At 56.3% G+C, this 21,260-nt stretch overlaps 2 protein-coding genes and 1 long non-coding RNA gene across 3 annotated transcripts; all 3 read left to right on the top strand.

Moving 5' to 3' along the window:
* Positions 1–97: 97 nt before the first annotated feature.
* Positions 98–1,557, top strand: LOC119100069 (hemicentin-1; the record flags this gene model as incomplete). The annotated part of the gene is given in 4 exon segments (XM_037223183.1): positions 98–205; positions 385–532; positions 850–1,100; positions 1,481–1,557. Coding segments are annotated over 4 exon segments (584 nt in total), but the record flags the coding sequence as incomplete, so codon positions are not given.
* A 51-nt stretch (positions 1,558–1,608) lies between these two features.
* Positions 1,609–3,075, top strand: LOC119101432 (uncharacterized). Its single transcript, XR_005094558.1, has 4 exons — positions 1,609–1,623; positions 2,090–2,184; positions 2,574–2,726; positions 2,968–3,075. It is a non-coding gene; the product is annotated as an uncharacterized LOC119101432 (long non-coding RNA).
* Positions 3,076–3,195: 120 nt separating this feature from the next.
* LOC119100068 (hemicentin-1) lies at positions 3,196–21,255 on the top strand (the record flags this gene model as incomplete). Its single annotated transcript, XM_037223182.1, has 26 exons — positions 3,196–3,205; positions 3,697–3,844; positions 4,136–4,263; positions 5,140–5,252; positions 8,071–8,185; positions 8,608–8,783; positions 9,249–9,357; positions 9,566–9,770; positions 10,040–10,203; positions 10,511–10,636; positions 11,325–11,663; positions 11,956–12,068; positions 13,159–13,324; positions 13,585–13,757; positions 14,595–14,694; positions 15,006–15,118; positions 15,519–15,678; positions 15,976–16,242; positions 17,277–17,392; positions 17,731–17,910; positions 18,282–18,409; positions 18,758–18,918; positions 19,730–19,901; positions 20,302–20,494; positions 20,918–21,080; positions 21,227–21,255. Coding segments are annotated over exons 1-26 (3,867 nt in total), but the record flags the coding sequence as incomplete, so codon positions are not given.
* Between the last annotated feature and the right edge of the window lie 5 nt (positions 21,256–21,260).

Genomic DNA, 21,260 nt, shown 5'->3' with positions numbered 1-21,260 from the left:
TGTCCCGTGATCTCGGCCAACCCGGCGCCGACGTTCGCGTGGGAGCACGACGGCCTTCCGGTGGTGAGCGGCCGGGGGCGCCGGCGGCTGGGCCACCGCACCCTGCTGCTGGCGGCCGTCCGGCGCCGCGACGGCGGCCTCTACCGCTGCACCGCCCGCAACGCGGCCGGCAGCAAAAGCCTCACGACGCAGGTTGATGTGCAGTGTGAGTGGCGCTGGCGGATGACTCCGCGATCCGTGCCGTTATTTGGAGCGCGTCTCTCTCTGCCTGTGAAATGCCGGCTTCAGATTTTTGCTCTGCACTCGTGCGCCTGTAGGCGCGATGTGGCCGCAATGCGTTGAGACGCGTCTGTTCAGACGCCCCCCTCCCCCCGTGCACCGCAGTTTCTCCGGACATTGCATCTCCGGACGAGCCGGCACTGGAGGTGACCGAGAACGCCACCGTCTTCCTGGCGTGTGACGTCAGCGCCGAGCCCGTGCCCCGCGTCCTCTGGGTTAAGCACGGCCAGTTGATTGTGCCTCTGGACAGCAGGTCAGCGGTAGAGTGTGGGGCTGCGTCGATACAGAATCAGACAGAGCAGTGAGGCGTGTACTCGCTGCGACCAATGCGTGCTTGGGTAGGTCAATCCCTTGATCTTCATCTGGACGCATGGTTGAGACGCCAATAAAATCAACAGATAAGTACTTCAGGGCATTTAATCTAGTACTCTTCTATGTGTATCTTTAAACGCACACGCGTATATCCGAGACTGCGAACATCCAGTGAGCATGCCATCCATAGATCGCACGCCGCTTTCGTCTCCGCCCCCCCCCCCCCCCCTCCCCCCTGACTCCCGTCCCGGCGCCCAGACTGTGGGTGCACGCCAACAACACGCTGCAGATCAGCTCCGTGACCGAGGACGACACGGGCGTATACACGTGCCACGTGAACAACACGCGCGGCACGGCCAGCGCTCGCCGCGCGCTCGTGGTGCACGCGCCGCCGCGCATCGTCAGCATTGAGGCGGACGTGGGGCCTGCGGTGGAGTACGAGCTGGAGCGGCCGCCGCCGCGGCTTGAGCGGCGCGAGCTGGACCGGAATGGGGGCAGCGTCGCTACAGGTGGGTGGGGTCCGGCTGGTCGGGCGGCCAGGATGTGGTCCGATGTAACCGAGGGGTGGTCATAGAGTCCGTTCTTGACTTTTGGGCGACACTTTGAAAGTACAATCCGGGGTTGTAGCGGTGGATGGAAAAGATACGTCCAAGGTGCCGTTTTCCCCAGCCCTGGGCTGTTCTCGGTAGCTCAGGATGGTTAATGATCTGGACTAATTGTATCAGCTCATGGCAGTTGTTGACATTTTTAACGGGTTTCGGAAATTTCTGCGAGCGTAAACAACATTGTTAGTGATATTCAAAGGATAGTTGAGTAAAGAGCAAGTAAGAGAGACCAGAGGAAGAGGATCTGCTAACTCACCTGATCACACTGTGTATACTTGTCGCAGATGAAGCCAACCCCGCCCTAACGTCAATGAGGGGTGACCAATCACCATTCTCTGTGACCTGCGACCCGATGACATAGCCCGTGTGACCTGGGAGAGGTCCGGCGCACAAGTCAGCGCCACCCAGTTGGTGATGGCGGCATCAGGTCAGTGACGGGTTGACAAGGTGGTCATGGCGTATGTAGAGCTGCAGATCCGAAGATTCTCAGCTTGCCTGCCGAAAAGTGGGACCTCAATGATGTCGATTCCCTAAAAATAATTATGCCCCTCTTATCCCATTATGTACCCTTATATACCCTTGCATACCCTCTATACCCTCGATGGGTGCTTATCGTACCCTTCCCCGTACCAAATTAGCGATTCGTTAGTCGATAGTGGACCTTTCATGCAGCCCTTTGCTGCACATTTTTGCAGTAGTTCGCTTAAGTTTTTGCTGGTGCGTGCAGTTTGTAGACAGACGAACGCATTGAGCGTAAAGAACGTTCTATATGATACCATCTAAAACACCTCTCCACCTGCTTGTCGGAGAATCCCAGCAGCGATGCAGCATGTATTGTCTAACCGTCCGCTGCCGTCAGCAGCATGTATTGTCTAACCGTCCGCTGCCGTCAGGTTTACGGCCTCTGAGGCCGATGAGGGAACCTACGAATGTAAAGCCAGCAATACGTACGGCAAGACGACAGCGCCCCTCAGTCTCAAAGTCAGACGTGAGTTACGACAGGCTCATAACCAACCTCACCATGATATGCTAAGACGACCTGAACGGTTGCCCTCCCCCCCTCCCCCCGCTCCCACGCGCCATTCTGGTAACGGGATCCATCCGCTGCGGGATCTGGCAACAAGCATCTATGTCGACGTCAACAGCAGTCCCGTGATTTCCGTGTCGTGCACATTGAATTCAACCGTATATGTACGACTGCTGAACAGTACCGCAATGCCAAGCGCTTAGAATGGGACAAAATTTCACGAACTTCGACACTGGATCACGGACAGACTCCTGACGTTTCCGCATGTGCATCCAGCGCATGTCCCAGTATTTCCTGTTCGGTCTCTGCTATCGAAGTCTCTCACCTTCTTCGGAACGTCGCCTGGACAGATCGCCCGAAGTCTTCGGCACAAATGTTCAACGCGAGCGCTGTGGTCGGAGATGACATGACCCTGACCTGCGTGGTGCGGGGGCCCGACCGAAGCCGCGCGTCACGTGGTTCCGACACGGCCGCCAGATTGACGATGACACGGAGAAGTACAGGTTGAGGCAGTTAGTGGGCTGAGTGGGACCGGCTTAGATGACTTCACCGGACGTCACAGAGAGCCAATACAGGACGCCGGTGGTGCAAACGTCATATTATTATGAACTCCGTGCAGCTGATGATTTGTGACAGAGTCGAACAAGACACAGTTCCAGCCCCAGAGGCCGTTCCGTCGCCGCAGTGACCAACTGCGTTTATTCCTGATGCCTCACCTGACAGCGAGCTGTCACCTTGTTCCAGTCGAACCAGTGGTCATTCGCTGACCGTGCTGGACGTACAGCCGACCGACGCCGGCCTCTACAGCTGCGTGGCAAACAACTCCATCGGTAGTCTCACCAAGCTGACCACGTCACCGTGCTCGGTGAGACGCCCTGCAGCATCCGCAGCCACGCGTTTGAAGGCCGGCTTATATGCCCGACGCCGAACACAATGTGTGTTGCGGCGAATGCTGTTGATAATTTTATCGGAATGCAGTTCTGTAAGTCTCCGTGATTGGGCTGGGTCTGTCCATTTTGTCATTTTAATTGCGCAATGTGTTTTTTCGTAAGTGCAGGTGGGACCAGTATCGCTTACCTATCTGCCACGGAACATAAAACTACTATATTCTAGTGTCTGACTGAGCTTCATACTGGGAAATAACAGCCCTGGTGAATTATCAGTCTGAAATGCCTTAATTTAGCTGATCTATCACTGAACTGAACACCAATCAGATGGTGTGCTGTTATTGGGAATTAAGTTCCGAGCCACTAACATCACATTTTTATTGAGTACGATGGGACGCGGTAATTCATGGGAACTTTGATGCACTAATCGCCACAGGCATGTCATAAGTGTAAACAAATTCATTAAGTCTTGCATAGATACAGGGCAAACGCTGTATGTCTACACCAGCTACCCTGCCCATTACTGAGTCTAGCCACGTCGCGCCCCTGACCGCATCGTCAGCTGACAGCACCAACGCACTTGCAGTTCCTCCGAGGATTCAGCTTCTGACTTGCCGCGGAAGGTGGCGGTGCGAGACGGCCAGCCGCTCCGCCTGGGGTACGACCGTCGCCGGCACCCCGCCTCCGGAGACGCGCTGGCTCAAGGACGGGCAGCCGCTGCCGCCCCAGCTCAGGTGCGTCCCGGGCAGGCCGCCAGTCCGGCTGTGGTCGGCGGCGCAGTACGCTCACGGTCTTGAATTATCACGTGTCGTACCGGGGCGTCGGGGGGTAGCAGTGGGCCAGCCGCTGCTGGGACAGTTTACTAGAGTAAAAACCGCGGCCATTCGTGGGCCTTTTGTTTCAGCTTAAAGACACTGTGCTGCCCTCTGCCTCTGGTCCATCATCAGCCACGCTCGTGGGCGTCTGGACCGGCCTGGCTGGTGGCCAGTTAACACGACGGTGACATGGTCGCTCGCTGTCGGCAGGGGCGGTTCCGAGCAGCCCGGACAGCTATTCATTCCGAGCGCCACACCCGAGGATTCTGGAAAGTACTCCCTGGTAGCCTCAAGTGTGGCCGGAGAGACCCGTCACTCATTCCAGGTCAAGGTCGTGTGTAAGTTACGTGATCTGTCTTATGGCCACATATGGCAAAGGCGCCACTCCCAGTCTTACGCCAATAACCCATGGTGTCCCATGCAAACGCTTCTCGCCTAAATGCGCGGCACAGTGCGACAAAGTGCGGTTCAAGCGTCATGTGCGGACCTCTTCGCCGTCTGTATTCGTAGGATGGACATTCATACCAGGCAGAGTGGGAGGTTCAGAAAACCATCAGGCCGCCAGAGCAGATTACCTGAAGCAGGGAGGTATCTACAGTTTTGTAGTGGCTGCATAAAACTTTTGGACATATAGATTTACGCAGTAATTGAATTTAAATATCGATATTATGCATGACGTAGTTGTTCAGACCATAGTTCTTTCCTGGTGTGTTCAATGTGCACTGTGTATCATGGGCGTGGCTCCTCAAAATGAATTGGGGGCTGATCGTTAAAAAATGACGCATCCTACGTGGAATACGCCAAAAGGGGATTTCCTCCCGGATTTGGTCCACTGTCTTGCCAACGCTGAGGAGGCGGGGGAAGGTGAAGTTAGGAGGGCTGACCCCCCCTAAGCTAACTGGAGAACTACATCCCTGCCGTATGCATGCTAACACACCACACGAGGGCGATAGCATGAAAAATAATCATATCTACTGATTCTGAATGAATGATGTCTCACATCAAAAGAGACAAAACAAACATCGTGGCCCAAGCTCCCTTACGAGAGGGGGGGGGGGGGGGAGGGAGCTTAATAGCAGTTACGAGCTGACCGGCAGATGTGATCCTGGAACATCTTGTTTGATATCTCACCTGTCCTGACGACGCGGAGGGACATTCACGTATCCAGCAACTCCTCATGTAATCGAAACCGACCGTGCGATGTTTGCTGGCAGCCCTCGTCGTCAGCGACGAAGGCTGGCAGGACCAGGTGGATGTCATTGACGGCAAGGAGTTCGGCATGAAGTGCCCAGTCACCGGAGACGTCACAGGCATCAAGTGGTACAAGGTTTGTCAACGTGTTCAGGGCGTGTCAGAGCGTGGGAATGTCACAACTAGTTGGAGCTCGTCAGTCAAGTCTTATGTTATGTGATGAATGTTTTCCTCACGGAGATATCGTGGGCACTTGTTCAGCGTCTGTATAGTGCAAGATATAACACATTTTACAATTTATTAATGGTTACAAAACACAACTCTTTACAGTGCACTATGTGTGAACTTCAGCCAAACGATATGCAGCAACACAAAGCACAAAATGTGATAAAAGCCCTGGTAATTCCCCTTTCTTCAGACAGTATTAAAAACCTTCCTATGTATCGTTACGGCCAGAGCTTAAACGCAATTTACAGCCGGATGCTATCTGTCTTCGGATTCCTACCTTTTCGTAAATATGACATGAGTCTGCCGAATGTTTCGACTAAAGAACACAAGTGCAGTTAAAGGGAGTGCTCCACATTTGAGCACATTGAAGCAAGCATCATATATGATGAAATAAGCTCACATAATTATTGTTATACTTTCGAGCGGAAAAGGCTGCTGTAGACAACACAGTTTTTATGTTTAGTAAATAGGCTCATCCATACGTCATTCCCGATTACGTCATTATATCTTGCACAACAATGTTTGAGAGCCAACTAACGGCCGTTATATCTGTAAAGCGTTTTACACGAATGCCAGATATGAACCACTCGACAATTACATTTTTCTCCGCCTTGATCGCCGCATGGTCTATGGAATGGCAGGATTTGAGTGACGTCATTATGGCACCATGGATGCTTTGGTGACCTTAACATAGTCTTCCCGAAAAAGACTAGACATCTTCGAGAGCGTGTAGCTCAGAAATTAGAAGGGCTTTGGTATCAAGTAAGGCAGTCCTGTGAACTGCATCGCAGTACCCTCAAGATGACTAGGTCAGTTCAAACCCGAATACAGATGTGGAACACTCTCTTTAATTGCGGAACACCTACACCATAAAACAGTTCTTCTCTGCCATGCACAATGCCACCCAGTTTTTTCGGACCGCCAGCCAGCCGGGCCCGACCGTCACTCACCGTTCGGTGATACCGGCCTTTTGGACTGGTGGATGACTTATTTTCTTCACTGTTAGACTAAAGTGTCTTATTTGTTCGATGTCTGCAAATGTTTGCTATTTCTAAAGAAGATCAACTCAGCGATCGCCATTGAGTTGATATTGCGTCCTGCTGCTCACCATGATGTGATAGGTAGGCTGTGCCGCCGGGCACGCAGTGGCAGGCTGCACCGCTGAACATGACGGGGCAGGCCCGCATTACCCCTGAGTTTGCCTTGACAATTGGCGGGAGTTACTTGCCGCCAAACATGCCATGATAGGCTGCGCTGCCGGGAACGTCGCGATGGGTTGTACGGTTTGGCATGCCGTGGTAGGTAGGCTGTGCCGCTGAGCATACCATGACATGCCACACCCAACGCCTGGCACGACGCGATAGCCTGGAGCTGCACAACCGGACACGACTCGACAGAAAGGATGCGCCATTGGGCAGAGATGCATATTTCAGATTCAATAAGGCCTCCAACCCAACCCAAGCACCTACTTTGCCATCAGCCCTTCCAACTTTAGACGGAAAGCGGGTTAAATCGTGAAGAAACTGGACTTCGCTGGAATATTCTGGAAATCTTGGTCATTTTTAGCTGGCTCGGCCGCCTCATTTTGCGGCACGCCGTCCGTGCCAACGGGTATGCCGCTGTAAGCTGCGCCACTGAGCAGGTCCTGGTGGGCTGCATTGCAGGACATGTCGTGATTGGTTGGATGTTCCGCGGCGAGCTGTCAAAGCCGCAGACCTTCGATATTAACCATCGCCTGTGCCTGTTGCGTTGCCCTGAGTGCTGCAGGACATATATACTGGTAAAGCGTTTGCTTGTGTCAAAACTAAGATGCCATGGTTAATTATTTATAGCGGTACCAACCCTTGTAGCTCAAACTTGCAATCTTCATTTCGCCATGTCATTTACTTGGAGGTGTCGTAGCTCTCACCCATGTCACGCCAGGGGGGAAAGAGGCGATCACCCTTTGAGGAGTTGGGGTCCATGGTCCCCGTTCAGACTCCCGAATGGCGTCCGATTTTGTTCATGCATGCATTTTGACAAACTGAGATGCGGAAGTGATGAGTGGTCCCTTTACGGAGCTTTCAGGAGCATTTGGGGCCCCTGGATCGGCAAAAAGGCCCTTTCTGGTGTAAGATGGCGCCTCTGGTATGCAATGGGATGGGATGGGATGAACATGGGATGGAGAGTGAGCTAAATCCAATTGGAGGGTATCGTGGGAAGCGGGTGGGGGGGGGGGGGGGAGGGAAGGGGGCATAAGCGAAACCGTGAACGGAGATCCCCTTGGTCAAAATTTTGTTGACGTGCCTGGCTTTCATAACTGATAAATGGCACACCTGCCGGGTTTGAGATGGAATGGGAACATGTGCTATGTTCCGCAGTATTTATGTAGTATGTACGCAGCATATGTGCGCGACACTTCCCGTCCATTGCGTCCCCGGTGCTGCTGGGTGTGTTGCCTGCACCAAGTGTGAAGGTTCGACAAGTCAGCTGTTGTCTTGTCAGAAACTCCCCCTGCAACGTGGAAAGCTATATTGCAAATAATTGTTGGAAATGCTAGATTGACATCTCACTTGCTGAGATCGAAGAGAATCTGGTGATGGAGTGGTGTTCACACCGATTGACTTCGCATCACGGTGTTCGTTTTACTATGCGAGACGGTGAAGGCGACAGTGCCTGCCCGAGGCACTCGCCGTCCAACCGGGGCTCCGGACCGTGAGGCCGACGCCGCACGCCTCTGCGCCCAGGACGGAAAGAGCATCGCCGAGGTGTTCACCTTCACCCGCTCTGATCAGACGCACGTGGTATTCGGCGACGGCGGCCGCAGTCTGCGCATACCGGAGGTGGTCGCGGAGGACTCGGGTGAGTTGTTTCGCTCGCGCTGGCTGCTCCTGGCGCCTCGCTCACAGCCGGTGCAAGCGTCTGAGCAAACACGGCCAGCTCCCGAGAGATTATCTGCATCTTACAGACTGCTGCGTCTGTGTAGTTTGCGTCATAACCAGATCCGATGAGAACCATCGGGTGGCATTTTTAAGCATGCCAGTCAAGCACGTCACTCCCTACACAGACTGCTGCGTCTGTGTACTTTGCGCTATAACCAGATGAATCCGATGAGAACCATCGCGCGGTATTTTTAGGCATGCCAGTCAAGCACGTTACTCCCCGACAGCGTTCATCGGCTGCTCGCAGTCTACAGGCCGTGATCGGCCGTCCGACGCTCAGCTACTGGCTGGGCAGTCTCTCACGTAGGTGTGCCACGCTCTGCCACCCCCCCCCCCTTCCAGGTCAGTACACGTGCGAGGCCGAGACAGAGGCGGGCAGCGTGAAGTTCAGCACCAAGTTGAATGTGCTGGTGCCGCCGCGGTTCGGCGATCCGTTCCACGAGCCACGTGAAAGCGTGCTGACCGAGCATGAGCAGCTGCAGCTCGACTGTCAGGTGGACGGCTACCCCGCGCCGCAGGTCAGGCCCGACACGGCTCATAGGTGGCTCCCCCCCCCTTCCCCCCAGGTCGGGTTTCTAAGTTCCAGCGGCCATTATTCCGGATATGTCCTTATTATACCCTAGTTGTAACTGTTCAACGCCTGGAGATCACTTGGAGCGAAATCTGAGTCTGCAAACTGCCTGTGAGCAGTGCGCAAGTATCTGGACTTTGGCTCAGAAAACGCAACGAATTACTTTCGCCGAAAGTCATAGCTGTATTGGTGCGGAGCGTTGCTGCCTCACCACAGACAGGAGGCCGTAATTATGTAAAGATCTGCGTCAGTTTGTAGCTTCTTTCCCTCCCAACTGCCCAACTCCAGACTTATATGATAGCTTGCCAATGCTCACGGAACCTTATCTCAAGTTACGCTTGGGCAGAAGCGTATCTGCGCAGCCGTGTTTCCTTGCCATGACGTGCGGCTGCCAACGATGTCCTGCCTTCAGGTCCGCTGGTTCAAGGACGGCCTGCCCATCCCGGAGGACAGCGTGAGGCAGGTGATGGTGTCGGCAGATGGGGAGAAGCTCACACTGCGCGGACAGCTCGGCGTTGCAGGTGGGCGGCCCAGCCCCGGCAGGCCAGCTGGCTTGGTACATTGGCAGCTCGCCAGCTTGAAACCCGCCACGAACTTGGGCGTGATGAACCCAGCTTGACATGTTAGAACCCGTCCAACTCCAATTTGACGTGCCGTGTTACCGTGCGAGAGCTTTGTCCACTGTTACCGCCTCGCCGACGCGCTGCAGCGGTGTCACCCCGTCCGCAGGCGACTACAGCTGTGAGGTGGTGAACAGCGCAGGCACCGCGCGTCGTCAGTTCCCGGTGCGCGTGAAGGTGGCGCCGCGGCCGGCCGGGCCCGACCCGCAGCGGGTTACCGTCTTCCGCGGCGACACGGTCACTCTCAACTGCTCGGTGGTGGGCGCGCCGCCGCCCCGAAACGTCTGGAACAAGGACGGCCGCCAGGTGGTCGGGTTCGTGACGTCACACGCTGCCGGCTGCGGCTGGAGGGCCTGTGGTCCGGACGGAGACGGCTCGGAGGGGCGGAGCGGAGCCGGGATCAGGGCTAATGACAGCGTTCGGTAGATGTGAATGCACCGAAACAAGTACCGTCAAAAAGCAGCAGAGTGTGGTGTAACACGCAATGGGCATGACATTTGGTGTTGCGATCGGTGCACGCGCAATGTGCCAATACCAGTGCAAGGGACGTCTTAAGGTCAGGCTCTCTGACCCTGTGTTGCAGTGTATCCTGGGCGGATCCGGAGTTCGCGTACTACCCTCTGCTCGGCGAGCTGTCGGACCGCCTGCTGGTCAGCTCGGCCCGCCTCTCCGACGCAGGCCAGTTCGAGTGTATCGGCAAGAACCGGCTGGGGGAGGCCAGGCGACGCATCCAACTCATTGTGAATGGTGCGTCCCTCTGTCAGACGACAGCTTAATGTGGTCTTTTTCAGAATCGTTCGTGTCCATCGCACGTGTTAACGATTTATCAACCAATACTCAGGTTCTTTGGAAGGTTCCTTAAGCCGATCCGTGGCTCGTTGCAAACGTAGGACAGTACTCTATCGATGTCATCTTTGACTTGCCCGTTGCTAATCTGCTTTTGAGCGACGTCATAAAGCATTACACGCCAGCGGTTAGCAGCCGGATAGCGCTACGGTCAGCCCCGGCCTAGGCAGCCAATAAGTCCCCTGACTAGCGACGCTGCTGTCGGCAGGTGTTCCCGTGATAGATGGTGCTGGGGAGGAGGTGCGCCGACTGCCGGTGATACCGGGGGATTCGATCACCCTCTCCTGTCCCGTGCAGTCGTACCCGCTGGCCACAGTCACCTGGACCAAGGATGGTACGTGGCGGCCCGCCAGAGTCGCCTGGAATCATGATGGCCGTCGTGCGGTATCTTGACCAATGATGGTGTGTTGGTGCGTGTGTTAACTGAGGCCAAAGTTTACGTGGAAGGCGCCCTGTCCTGCCGGCCCAAGAGTTGTATGTGGTGGATGTCTCCTGTTGCTCGAAACCGCCGTGGCACGTCATGGGTGCAGCTGGACGAAATGGGCTCGAATCGCTTGTATATTAATGACCCGATGGTATCGCATTAGACTTCGGATTCCGAGGCCAGGGTTCATATCCGCAGCAGTTCGTAACAGTGCACTGCCACTATCTCGACAGGCAGTGTGAAATATTACGGCACTAGTACTCTCTGGAGTTGGAATTGACGAAAAATCATATAGGACAAAGTATACGGCACACTTAAGAGCCTCCCCGATTTGCCGTAGTATTGGCTCCAAATCTCACCGAGCTCTATTTTGTCCTTCGGGTAAGTTTATCGCCGTCACAAAATATCGCCGACCTATCTCTCGACTGTCATGTTCATTTGTGCTTTCCTGTACTGCAAACTTATTGAACGCTGCCGTGTCTTCCGATTCATCGTATCTCACCTCCCGAATGTGTCCAAACTCCTGTCAACCGTGAGCATCTACATCGAGAGCTCTCACCCTCTGACACGCTGCTCCCCCCCCCCCCCCCCTCCTCAGGCGAAGTCGTCAAGGTCATCACCCCACCGGAGCTGGACGACGGCGTTTCTGGCAGCGGCTCAGACGAGCTGCCGTTCGACGTGCCTGCAGCCACGCGGCGGCGGCGGCGGCGGCGGCGGGACATCGAGGTGCCCGACCTGTCCACCTTGCTCGGGGCCGAGGAGGCGGCGGCCGGCGGCAGGACGGCGGGTGATCCGGCACCACCGACCGACCGCTTCAGCCCCGGCGACACGAGTTTGACGCTGAGTTCGGTCCGGCCCGATGACGACGGCCTGTACACCTGCACGGCCTCCAACGAGCATGGCCGTGCCGCCATCCAGGCCAGCGTCCAGGTGCTCGGTGAGCTCTGGGGCGGGGGGGGGGAGGGGGCGCAAGCGCTCGGAGTATTTACTTAAGAGAGGACTCGTTCCGAACTCACATGGTTAATGACAGAGCTGGGTTTCATATTTTTAACTCGGTCAACTCAGAACTCAAGAATTAATGCGGGTCTAGCCATCTTAATACATCGCCGTTGCTTTCAAACAGCGGGACGTCGCTGTGTGCGGGCCTTGTGGTCCGCCTCAAGGCCGCTACCGTGACCGGTACGAGGTCCGTGTAGACGGGTGAATGCTGATGCCTCGCTCCGTCGCAGAGGCGCCGACCATCCTGGAGAGTCCCTCGGAGCGGCGCGTGGTTCTGCACGACTCCGCCGCACTGACGTGTGAGGCAATCGGCACCCCTCCGCCGGTCGTCTCCTGGTTCAAGGTACGGCACTCGGCAAGTGGCCGAGTATGACGGCCGTATGGCACGCACGCTGAGTAGACCTCGTGAAGCAGTCGTTACCAGGAAGACATTCTGTTATTCTCACGCATGTTTCGTCGTCTAGTTCAGCTGCTTTGCTTTTGTGCATCCTCTTTGGTGTGCTCGGAATTTTGTTTTCGAGTTGAGTTGCATCTGTACGTTCCGAGCATTCGTGATTTACGCCGTTGTTGCTGGTTTACCTCCCCCCCCCCTCCCCTTGTCCCTAAAACAGCTTTCAAGGTTCTGATAACCACAGACATCAAACATCCCCGGCGTCTGCCCTCCACTGCGCGCGCCCTGATGCCATCTGAACTCGTAGCTCCGGTGTTAAAAGATCCGGCTGTCCTCAGAACAGCGAACCCGTCTCAAGCTCCCGATCCCTCCCAGGACGGAGAGACCGTCTCTGAGCTCTCAGTCCCTCCCCAGGACGGAAAGACCGTCTTTGAGCTCTCAGTCCCTCCCCAGGACGCAGAGACCGTCTCTGAGCTCTCAGTCCCTCCCCAGGACGCAGAGACCGTCTCTGAGCTCTCAGTCCCTCCCCAGGACGGAGAGACCGTCTCTGAGCTCTCAGTCCCTCCCCAGGACGGGGAGACCGTCTCTGAGCTCTCAGTCCCTCCCCAGGACGGAGAGACCGTCTCTGAGGTCTCAGTCCCTCCCCAGGACGGAAAGACCGTCTCTGAGCTCTCAGTCCCTCCCCAGGACGGAGAGACCGTCTCTGAGCTCTCAGTCCCTCCCCAGGACGGAGAGACCGTCTCTGAGGTCTCAGTCCCTCCCCAGGACGGAAAGACCGTCTTTGAGCTCTCAGTCCCTCCCCAGGACTGAAAGACCGTCTCTGAGCTCTCAGTCCCCCCCCCCCCAGGACTGAAAGACCGTCTCTGAGCTCTCAGTCCCTCCCCAGGACGGAGAGACCGTCTCTGAGCTCTCAGTCCCTCCCCAGGACGGAAAGACCGTCTCTGAGCTCTCAGTCCCTCCCCAGGACGGAGAGACCGTCTCTGAGCTCTCAGTCCCTCCCCAGGACGGAAAGACCGTCTCTGAGCTCCCGATCCCTCCCCAGGACGGCGAGCCTATCTCTGAGCTTTCGATCCCGCATCTGTACGAGTCCGCCGATGGTTTGGAGGTGCTGGTCCAGCTGGCCTCCCCCGAGATGGCTGGCACCTACACCTGCGAGGCGCTCAACGCCGCCGGAAAGGCGTCGCGGGACACTCTGCTCACCGTCGTAGGTCAGTACTTTGGTGCTACAGGAGCGCGCAAACGAATGCCACTGGTCAGCGGCTGGTGTTCCAGGAGCAAAGTCACTTGAATATCTGCGATGTCGAGCCAACACTCCTTGATCCCAAAAATCCATTCATTAAAAGAGTTCGAATGGAATATTTAAAAAGCATACCAGTGATCGAATCTCTGCTCTCCCTGGTTGGCCGGCCGTCTGTGACGGGCGTATCCCGCGGCTGCTCGGCCAGTTCCTGACGCTCCCCACTCGCAGAGCCGCCCGAGATCGTGGTACCGGACTCCACGGACCTGTCGGTGGTCGAGTCGGACGGCCAGACTCTCACCTGCCAGCTGGCCACCGCTCGGCCGGCCGGTGTCAGCTGGATGCACAACGGCCGCCCGCTGGGCCAGCTGCCGCACCGGCTCCGTGACCAGAACCGCACACTGGTGAGGCGGAGGGGTAGAGCGGGGGGGGGGACGGCTGTGACACCGTAGAACGTGAGGGGATGCTCGTCAGGAGCGGGGTGGCAGGGGCTGGGCGACTGCCTGCCATAGAGTGTGGGGATGAAACAATGATTTTTGGCCCAGTTTTACCGTGCAACGTCACAAGCCTAATGTAAAGTTTGGCCAAAGCTGGGAGGCTACTACTACATCCCGTTCTCTTGTTGTATGCTACTAAGATGAGGAGACACAGGTATGAAAGCCCGCCGCTCCTATGGCTGGCAGAGCAGGACACGCACTCTGCCGCATCAGTTCGTGATACTGAGCTCGGCGACATGGGAAATCGGATTACCAAATCGGATTGTTAGGACGTTGCATGCGATTGGCCATTGGGCTTGATCCGGTTATCTGTCTGTCACTGGTTATTCATTTGGCGCACTATTGATTTCGCTTCCTATCGATCATTGGATACCATCTTCAGAACATTTTTCTATTAACGACCTCGTTCGCCGTCTGGTCTAATTCCTTGTGTACACTGTCTAGCGGGGTACACGAGGTGTGAGGTGTGAGGTGATGCGCTGTGGTATGGTATCATTTACGATAGAGTTATTAAACTAGATGTCTATGATGTGATAAACTAGATGTCTATGATGTTTTCAGAGCGGGAAACATGGCAACTTGGTTGTTCATGAATTACATGCTGGTGCCTGTAATTGTACTAGCGTGATTTTCGCCGAAACAAGTGAGTTACCAAGAGCAGATTCAAATGAGCATGCCCGACGCTGCAGTGTTCGTGCCGTGCTATCACTAGGTCCTCGGCTGAGGAGACGCCGCCTGTTTCAGCTGATTCCCTCCATGAAGCGGGAGGACGCCGGCCAGTTCACCTGTCTGGCGTCGAACGAAGCCGGGCAGGACGAGCTGACCTACTCGGTGGAGGTGCTCGGTGAGTGGCGCGCGTGAGTGACACAATGGCTGCGTCCCCAGCCGGGAACGCCAACATTCTCGTTCATGAAGGGTTGGAATGCTTGAGGAAATCTTCTGGAGTCAAAGCCATCTTATTTTCAGAAGGATGTTACGTACTTAACGTACTTACTTTCAAGAATGTGAGTGCCTGCAGCGTATAGTTGTGGTGATTTATGGATGTAGTTAGGACCAGTTTAGGTGGTAGGACTGGTTTAAACGAACTGTCTTTTATGATGACCGCTCGAAACTGGAACATCTACAGAAACGTCTCAGCATCGGTGCTTCTTTCAGTGCCACCGTACTTTGATGACGATGTGGCTGAGTACGAGGAGAAGGTGCATCGGTCCATAGTGCTGCGGTGCCCTGTCGTGGCCATTCCCCATCCCGACATCACGTGGTATAAGGTGCGTTCTATCCGCTGCAAGTCCAAACTGAACTATGCAACGTTACAGTATATACCAATTTTGCAATATTTCTGAGTTACACTGTGTTGTACATAGGTGATATTTATTTCTGAATGGCATATTTTGGCATTTCCTAGTTTGCCTGTCCGTTATAAGACCGTACCCTGATGTAATGTTTTGGTGCACAATAAAATTCTTACGCGATGAGAAGTGCAGCGGTGGACCAAGTCGACGTCTTTATGGACCAAACCTGTCGCTACGAAGCGCGTATTTCATAACCGAACGTCTTCGCTGAGGGGTCCACGTTTAGCTCAGCGATGTGCCACGCCCCCCATTCCTTGAGTGAGTAGTGACGCGGCGGGAGCCCGTGCCCACGAACGTGCCGTCCCACGCCTGGCAGGGGGAGGAGCCGGTGCCGGCGACGTCTGGCTGGACCGTGTCGGCGCACGGTCACCTCCTGCGGATCGCCAGCTTGCGGCCAGAGCACGCCGGCGACTACACCTGCCATGCCCGCAACGTGCTGGCCGAGGCGAGCTGGACCGTCTCCCTGGCCGTGCTCGGTGCGTAGCCTGGTGACTGGTGCGGCGCGTGTGGTGCGGCCTCTGTGTCGCTGCCTCCCCCCGCGGGCTTATCTCGACATGGCGTGTTGCCTGCCGTGCCTGCGTATCTGATTCGACACCTGGCATGAGCTGTGAAGCTATTTGTCGATTCCAGTCGCGTGCTGCGAACTTTTTTTTCTGATTCGTGAGCGTCTCACACATCTGCCTGCATCCAAGCGCTTATTTCAGACTGAATATAGTTAGCTGAAAGGACGCCCGACTGAAAGCCTGCTGACAGTTGTTTCCTGCCGGCGACAGAGCCGCCGTCCATCTCTCCGCCGCTGCCGTCGCTGCTGCTGACCCCCGGCGAGCCCCTGGAGGTGCCGTGCGTTGCCACTGGCCAGCCACCGCCCCGCATCAGCTGGTACAGCGACAGGCCCGAGCTGTCGTCGGACGGCTCCCTGGTGGATGAGGGGGGCACCCTGCGCGCCGCCGCCGCCCGGACCGAGCACAGTGGCCTCTACACGTGCTTGGCCTGGAATGGCGTCGGCCTGGACCGCGCCCAGGTGTTCGTCGCTGTCATCGGTGAGAGGGAGATCGGCTGCTCCATGCTGCGTACCGGGGTTAGAAGAGGTGGGAGGAGGCGTACACGCCCTGCGCGGTGATGGGCGCTGCCTACGTGTTCGTACAGGTCTTCCACTTTGCGCCGTTGCTTTCGGAGGTTTTTGCGTTGAGATCATCAAAGTGTCTGAAGAGCGATATCTAGCTGTAAAGATGGGAATGTCTCTTTCGCGTGCCTGGTGGATACAAGCATGGTTGTGTGTACATCATAATAATGCTGGTGTCGGCGTCCGAAACCGTTAGCATTCACATGAACGCATCACATACAACGCCTATTTCCACTATCGGTTTCACTGCATTTGAGCCGCGATGTCGACATATCAGCTGACGTGGCAGCTAATGATGCAATCTGGCGAGGGTTGCTGAGCTCAGGGTCATGCTGATGGTACCAGTCATGTCCGGTGCTTGTACTGACCGGTGCCGAGCTCAGAGTCGTGCTGATGGTACCAGTCATGTCCGGTGCTTGTACTGACCGGCGCCGAGCTCACAGTCGTGTTGATGGAACCAGTCATGTCCGGTGCTTGTGCTGACCGGCGCCGAGCTCACAGTCGTGTTGATGGTACCGGTCATGTCCGGTGTTTGTACTGACCGGTGCCGAGCTCACAGTCGTGTTGATGGAACCAGTCATGTCCGGTGCTTGTACTGACCGGTGCCGAGCTCAGGGTCGCGTTGATGGTACCAGTCATGTCCGGTGCTTGCATTGACCGGTGCCGAGCTCAGAGTCATGCTGATGGTACCAGTCATGTCCGGTGTTTGTACTGACCGGTGCCAAGCTCAGAGTTATGCTGATGGTAGCAGTCATGTCCGGTGCTTGTACTGACCGGTGCCGAGCTCACAGTCGTGTTAATGGTACCAGTCATGTCCGGTGTTGGTACTGACCGGTACCGAGCTCACAGTCGTGTTGATGGTACCAGTCATGTCCGGTGTTTGTACCGACCGGTGACGAGCTTGAGGTCCGGACTCCGCAGTTGATCTGTCTCTACCCCCGCCCCGGACAGCGCCCCCCACACTGGACCCAGCCGACCGGGAGCGGACCGTGCTGGAGCACGAGGCCACAGCGATCCGGTGTCCGTTGGACCGTCTGGACCTGGACTCAGATGTCGTCTGGTTCCGGGTACGCCGCTCTGCAGTTTCAGACGGGCATTGCGGCGATTCTGCTGTAAAATTTGAACGCGGCTCTCTGCTGCTGCGTTCTTTGGGCAAGAAAGGCGTTAAAGTTTCAAAAGCATATTTTTATAGTGTTTGGGTTTAAATGCAAAAGTTGCGCACCGGTTCTGCTGTAACATCAGAGTAATGCTTGCATACCGTCCCGCGTGACGAAGCTACCGAACCGAAATTATAGTCTTTTGAAGCGGTGCAGGCGGCCCAAAGTCATCCTAAAACCAATAACTGCCATGCGTAAGCAACGCCCGTCACTTGCCCCCCACCTCACACCTGTGCCGGCGACGACAGGACGGGATCGAACTGTGGGGCAACACGTCATCGCTGATCATCTCCGCCGACGATCGGACCCTCTTGCTGCCGGCCGTCCAGCTCGCTGACGCCGCCGCGTACATGTGTCGGGCCGAAAATGAGATCGGCCGCGCTCGCCACGAGGTCCTCCTGCGCGTGCTGGTGCCGCCCCGGCTCAAGGTGAGTGACGATGGGTGAGTGACGAGAGGCCACCGAGGATGCCATGTAGTGGGAGGATGGTGCGCAAACACATAGAGAAGACTGCTTGTCTGGGGGACACCAAAAATAACTATCGTGCGACAAGAATTCAAAAGTTGAAAACAACTAAAATTCAGGCACGCGAGCTGCAAACCCCAGAATTTCAGAACGAATGTGATGTTAAGTTGCCGCAGATGCCACGCGTCGAAATGTACAATATATAACAGCGTCGAAAATTCCAAACAGTCGCTAAGTGCCGCGCCATATCAACCCGCGCTCTGTGCCTTTTCGGCGTGATCAACACTATGACCACTCGAGGCCGGTAGGTAAAGCCCTGCTACCTTCGCGCGCAGGATTACCCGGAGCGGCTGGAGGCGCTGCAGGGCGAGGACGTCGTCATTGGGTGTGACCTGGAGGCCAGCGAGCCGGCAGCGGAGCGCATCTGGCGCCGCGACGGCCGTCCCATCGACACGAACGACAGGTGAGTGATGATCCGCCATGTCCAGTTAGTGTCAAATGCATTGCCTGAGCACAACTGCAACTCTGAGCACAGCCAGTGAAATATTTATAATTTCGAAATAGCCTGCAAGGATTTTCTGGGGCACAAAGACCTCCGCCTGTTGTTCATCCCGTCAGCAGGAGCTATGGCGATCATCCGCGCCGAAAGGCAAGCGGCTTGTCGTCGCAGTTAGTCATCGCACTCGGTCAGTCCTTGTGTCCGCCGCGATTGGCTCTGTCTGAACTGGTGCGCCGCCTCCTCTGTGGACGGTGCGTATCCACTGCGATTGCCTGCGGGTGCACTCAGCGGCCGTCTCTGCCGTCCACGCAGGGTGCAGCTGCTGCCGAGCGGGGCCCTCCAGCTGCGAAACGTGACGTCCGAGGACGCCGCCAGCTACACGTGTCGCGCGCACAACGAGGCCGGAGAGGCGGTGCGGCGAGCGGCGCTGGATGTGCTCACGCCGCCCTCAGCCGCCGTCGAGGCGGATACGGGTCAGTGGGAGGGCACTTAAAGTCAGCGGAGGAACACTCCAGGTCATTGGAGATTAAACTGGACCTGAGCGCTTCAGTCAGCTCAGGAAAGGGCTCTCGGCGCCAAGGGGCTCCACGCCCACCGTCACGTCCACCGCCGCGGCACCGTCAGGACGAAAATGACACTTATTTCAGAAAGAGAACGACTGGCCAAGTTTAGTTTGCTAGGGGTCATGAATGTTTTGGCTAGTGATGACCATTTCAGGCTATGGAATGAAGGAGAGAAGTGAGGATGGAGCAGGACTGTAACCATGTGGAGTCCTCCGCTACAGGGACTTACCCGCACGGTGGCCCTTCTTCGGGTTATGTGCGGGCGCTAGAACGGTGCTCCCATCAGGGGAAAGGGCACGCCCACTCATGAATGCGGCACGCAGCTTACCTTGGGAAGATTTAGCGTAGCGAGTGTGGATGTAACTAGTGTGCCTCTAGCCTCGTGACAGGCTAGAGGCGCCAGGCTGTGAAGACTCCCGGGCAGAAGTCGTCCGTAGTCGCTGCTGGGCGCTGCAGTTCGGACATAAGCTCTCCGAGTGAACTGTCAGTGAAGGGTGCCGTTCTCCGTGGCAGCGGACGAGTGTAAGGGCCACGGGACACTCTGGTTGTGCCGAATGCGTTAGTCCATTGCAGGTCACGTCCAGTGCTGGGGATGAGCGCTCCGTTTTAAGTGACAATGCTGGCGCGTGAGCCGCAGTGGGCCCCGTACCGAAACGCCGATGCCTGGGTCACCCGTTGCACTCACACTGGCGGTGTTCAGTGGTGCGCCTTGCGTTTGCAGTGACGGTGCTGGAGGGTGACCCTCTGCGGTTGATGTGCGACGCCTCCGGTAACCCGGAGCCGGAGGTCAGCTGGTGGCGGACGGCGCCGGGACAGGAGTCTACCGCGACCCTCTCCGATCTGTGGACCTTCGCTCCCTACATGGCCTCAGACAACCACATCTACAAACAAAGGTAGGTGGTCAGATGGCGCACTGGACGGACCATTGGTACTGCGGTGCGGCGTATACCAGCTGATATCTATTGACGTCTTTCAGGGTGGGCTTTCGTGCTTTGGATGTCCAATGACAAATTGCAAGAAATGCCCCAAAACATGATGGCGTGTGGCTATCAGTACCTGGTGTCAGCGTTCAGATAAAGCGAAACTCGGAGGCAATCGTGACAAACCGAGCGTCAGTGTCATTTCCTGACAAATTTCATTTGGCATGTGTCACGTCTTCTCCCCCCAATGCATACACCACTGATGTTATTTGATATCTCGGCGTGCCCATGTCGCATCTCTTTGCCGTGACCCTCTGCCGCGCCCGCGGCCCCCGGTTAACTGCAGCTCACCCTACCCTTCCCGCTGCCGCAGCTCGGAGCTCGGTGACGCCGGCCTATTCCACTGCAAGGCCGTCAGCGAGGTGGGCCGCGCCTCCGTCGACGTGCGCGTCACGGTCGTTAGTCCGCCGGCCTTCGTCGACGCGTCGGTGCCGACGGAGCTCGTGGTGCGCGCCGGCGAGTCGACTCTGCTCGACTGCCGTAACACGGGCCAGCCACCGGCAAAGGTTCGTTGTCGCCGGGGACGGGGTCAGCAGCGGGTTAGGGCCTCCTGACCTTGGAGACGGATCACACAGTTGACGCCGCACGGGTCACGCAGTAGTGACTTGTCCGGCGACAGGGTCACCGTAGGGTGCTCGGGTTGGAAACGCTGACTTACATCGAGGGTCAGGGCCGAGGACCGATGTGTCTGGTCGCTGTTGTCGACTGGTGTCATGGGTTCAGGGTCAGAGATGGTTGTTCTGAAACTGAACAGTTTGTGGCGATTACATGATCGGCAGGTGCGCAATACGTGATTATGATGCTTTGAAAAACGTATTTGCGTACCGAATAGCCAGGCACCGATCTCCGAGGCGGGCAGTTCTCGCATGCGTTTGCTAACTGAGGTTTCCTGTCAGCAAACACGTTTGCACGTCTGTCCTTTGCTCCAGGTGATATGGTTGAGGGATGGTATGGAGTTGCCTGCGGTTGTGGGCGATCAAGAGCATACGCTGTCGCTGCCTTCGCTGGCTCCCACGGACGCCGGGGACTACACCTGCATTGCCGTAAATGAAGCCGGCAAACTGAAGCGGGAATTCTCGGTCAAAGTTTTGAGTAAGTTCTTGAGTGTTTGTAAGCATAGGAAACGCGGCTTCATATTACTTGAATGCTCACCATGTCTTAAGGCATTGCCAGGCTGTTTTAAGCCTGACAGAATGAGCATGTCTTTTATTTGGCGCCGGCCCGTTCCTGCTGCGCAGGTGTTCCCAGCGTCCGACGCAGCGAGAACACTGC

The sequence above is a fragment of the Pollicipes pollicipes genome, unplaced genomic scaffold (genome assembly GCF_011947565.3).
Source record: "Pollicipes pollicipes isolate AB1234 unplaced genomic scaffold, Ppol_2.1 Scaffold_4881;HRSCAF=5763_pilon_pilon_pilon, whole genome shotgun sequence".
Lineage (NCBI taxonomy): Eukaryota > Metazoa > Arthropoda > Thecostraca > Pollicipedomorpha > Pollicipedidae > Pollicipes > Pollicipes pollicipes.
The sequence above is the reverse complement of the archived record's forward strand: the minus strand, read 5'-3'. Positions and strand labels throughout refer to the sequence as shown.